Here is a 1781-nt window from a genome sequence, read left to right as displayed (position 1 = left end):
GATTCCATTTTTTTAAGACTAGCATAGAGATTCACCCATTGTTGTGATTCCATTTTTTATGACTAGCATAGACATTCACCCATTGTTGTGATTCTATTTTTTTTAAGACTAGCATAGAGATTCACCCATTGTTGTGATTCCATTTTTTCAAGACTAGCATAGAGATTCACCCATTGTTGTGGTTCCATTTTTTTTAAGACTAGGGTAGAGGATCACCCATAGTTGTGATTCCATTTTTTTTAGGACTAGCATAGAGATTCACCCATTGTTGTGATTTCATTTCTTTTTATGACTAGTATAAAAGTTCACCTATAGTTGTGATTCCATTTTTTATTGTGTAGCACAGTTGTCAAATATACTTGTTTGGACGCATTACAACCGGACAGCCTAAGCTCAACTATTGTCGTAGCCCTGGTTTTCAAGTTAGGCTTCTGTTCAATTACTTGCAAGGCTTGTTATTTGGTGATAATTCTTTCTCGAAAGGCATTTTTCACAGCCTTTGTGCATTTTCCCCAGCTTCATCTTCATCCTTCGTTCCATAAGACTCTTGCGTAAGGCTAGAGCGTCTTTCCCCTCCGTGTAATTTCTTGCACGGTCAACAACGTACCTTGTGCTGTTGAGTTTGTTCTTGTCGCTGTCTCCACAAGAAATTAGCAAAATGACTGCTGCTGAGATCAGTGCATTTGTGGATTTGGCAGAACGACAAGGCTATGAGGGAGAGGCATTGCGAAGGTATGTGCAGGAACTCACGGATGATGCCAATCCCCGGAGAAGAAGGGAGCAAGAAAGGATGCAGTATGCGAGAGAAAGAGCGAGAGCGTATGAATTAAAGAAGCGGGAAATAGACGCTCGATTAAGCCCAGCTCAATAACTCGCTACTTCAACCTAATGGTGCCAACGACCAGCAGGACAACTGCAGAGAGAACCAGTGCTCTGAAGGAGTCACCAACGAACACCCTACAGTGGAGTTCCAGATGACCATGCCCCAACTCCATATGAAGTGCAGACTATGGGCAGTAAGTGACCTCAGACATGAGGGCTACAACTTACGTTTGGGTCAAGAGCCCATGAAGGTGGTACAGCAAGTGCCCCTCAGGTGCAAGAAGGCTGCCAAGCCGGAGCCTAAAACTGTGAGGACGGGACCTGCAGGGGAAGACGACTGGCTAGATACTGTTGACCTGGGTGAGGTAGCTTGGCTAAGGGAGGAGGCTCAAGAGTCTCCCCCTTCCAGCAATGAGTTTAAGTCCCGTACCCGAGAGTGCTCCCCAGCTAAAGCAATGATGCTTTCCACCAGACCAGAGGTCTCAGAGGAGGACCAAGAGACCATCAGGAGCCAGGCACAGCTCAGCAGATTCCAGCTGATGGGTGAGATGGTGATAAACCACAGGGCACCCACCTACTCGAACGAGGGGGAAATAAATAACTCCTCTAAGGCTGAGTTCCTACTAAGGGATGAGGTGCCCCTTAAGATAACTTGAGGTTCTCACGTTCCTGTTAAGGTCTCGTGCCGGCAAGTAGTTGTTCCCTGTAATCTCCGCTTGTCGATGGTAGGCGTGGCCCATGAGAGACTGGGAGGACACTTTGGGGTAACATGTCCTACCCAGCTGATCCCGCATCAATTACGGCTGGGCTTGCACGAGATTGTTAAGGCTTACTTAGCATCCTGCCATCCTTGCACAGTCTCCGGTAACTATAAGCAAATAGTGCCGAGGGCCTCGCTCCAACTCATCCCATCCATTAGTGTCACAAAACGTACTCAAATCTTTTATTGGTTTGGCTTT

The 1781-nt window shown here is 46.5% G+C and overlaps 1 protein-coding gene across 1 annotated transcript in view; it reads left to right on the top strand.

The window, feature by feature from the left end:
• Positions 1-710: 710 nt before the first annotated feature.
• The window catches only part of LOC137638736 (piggyBac transposable element-derived protein 3-like), a 58617-nt gene continuing 57546 nt past the window's right edge, over positions 711-1781 (top strand). Inside the window, exons 1-2 of the mRNA XM_068371109.1 lie at positions 711-732; positions 859-1073. Coding sequence (XP_068227210.1) covers positions 711-732; positions 859-1073 — 237 coding nt within the window. The remainder of the gene's footprint in view (positions 733-858; positions 1074-1781) is intronic.

This window comes from Palaemon carinicauda, chromosome 1, assembly GCF_036898095.1.
Source record: "Palaemon carinicauda isolate YSFRI2023 chromosome 1, ASM3689809v2, whole genome shotgun sequence".
NCBI lineage: Eukaryota > Metazoa > Arthropoda > Malacostraca > Decapoda > Palaemonidae > Palaemon > Palaemon carinicauda.
This window is presented reverse-complemented; position numbering and strand designations above follow the sequence as displayed.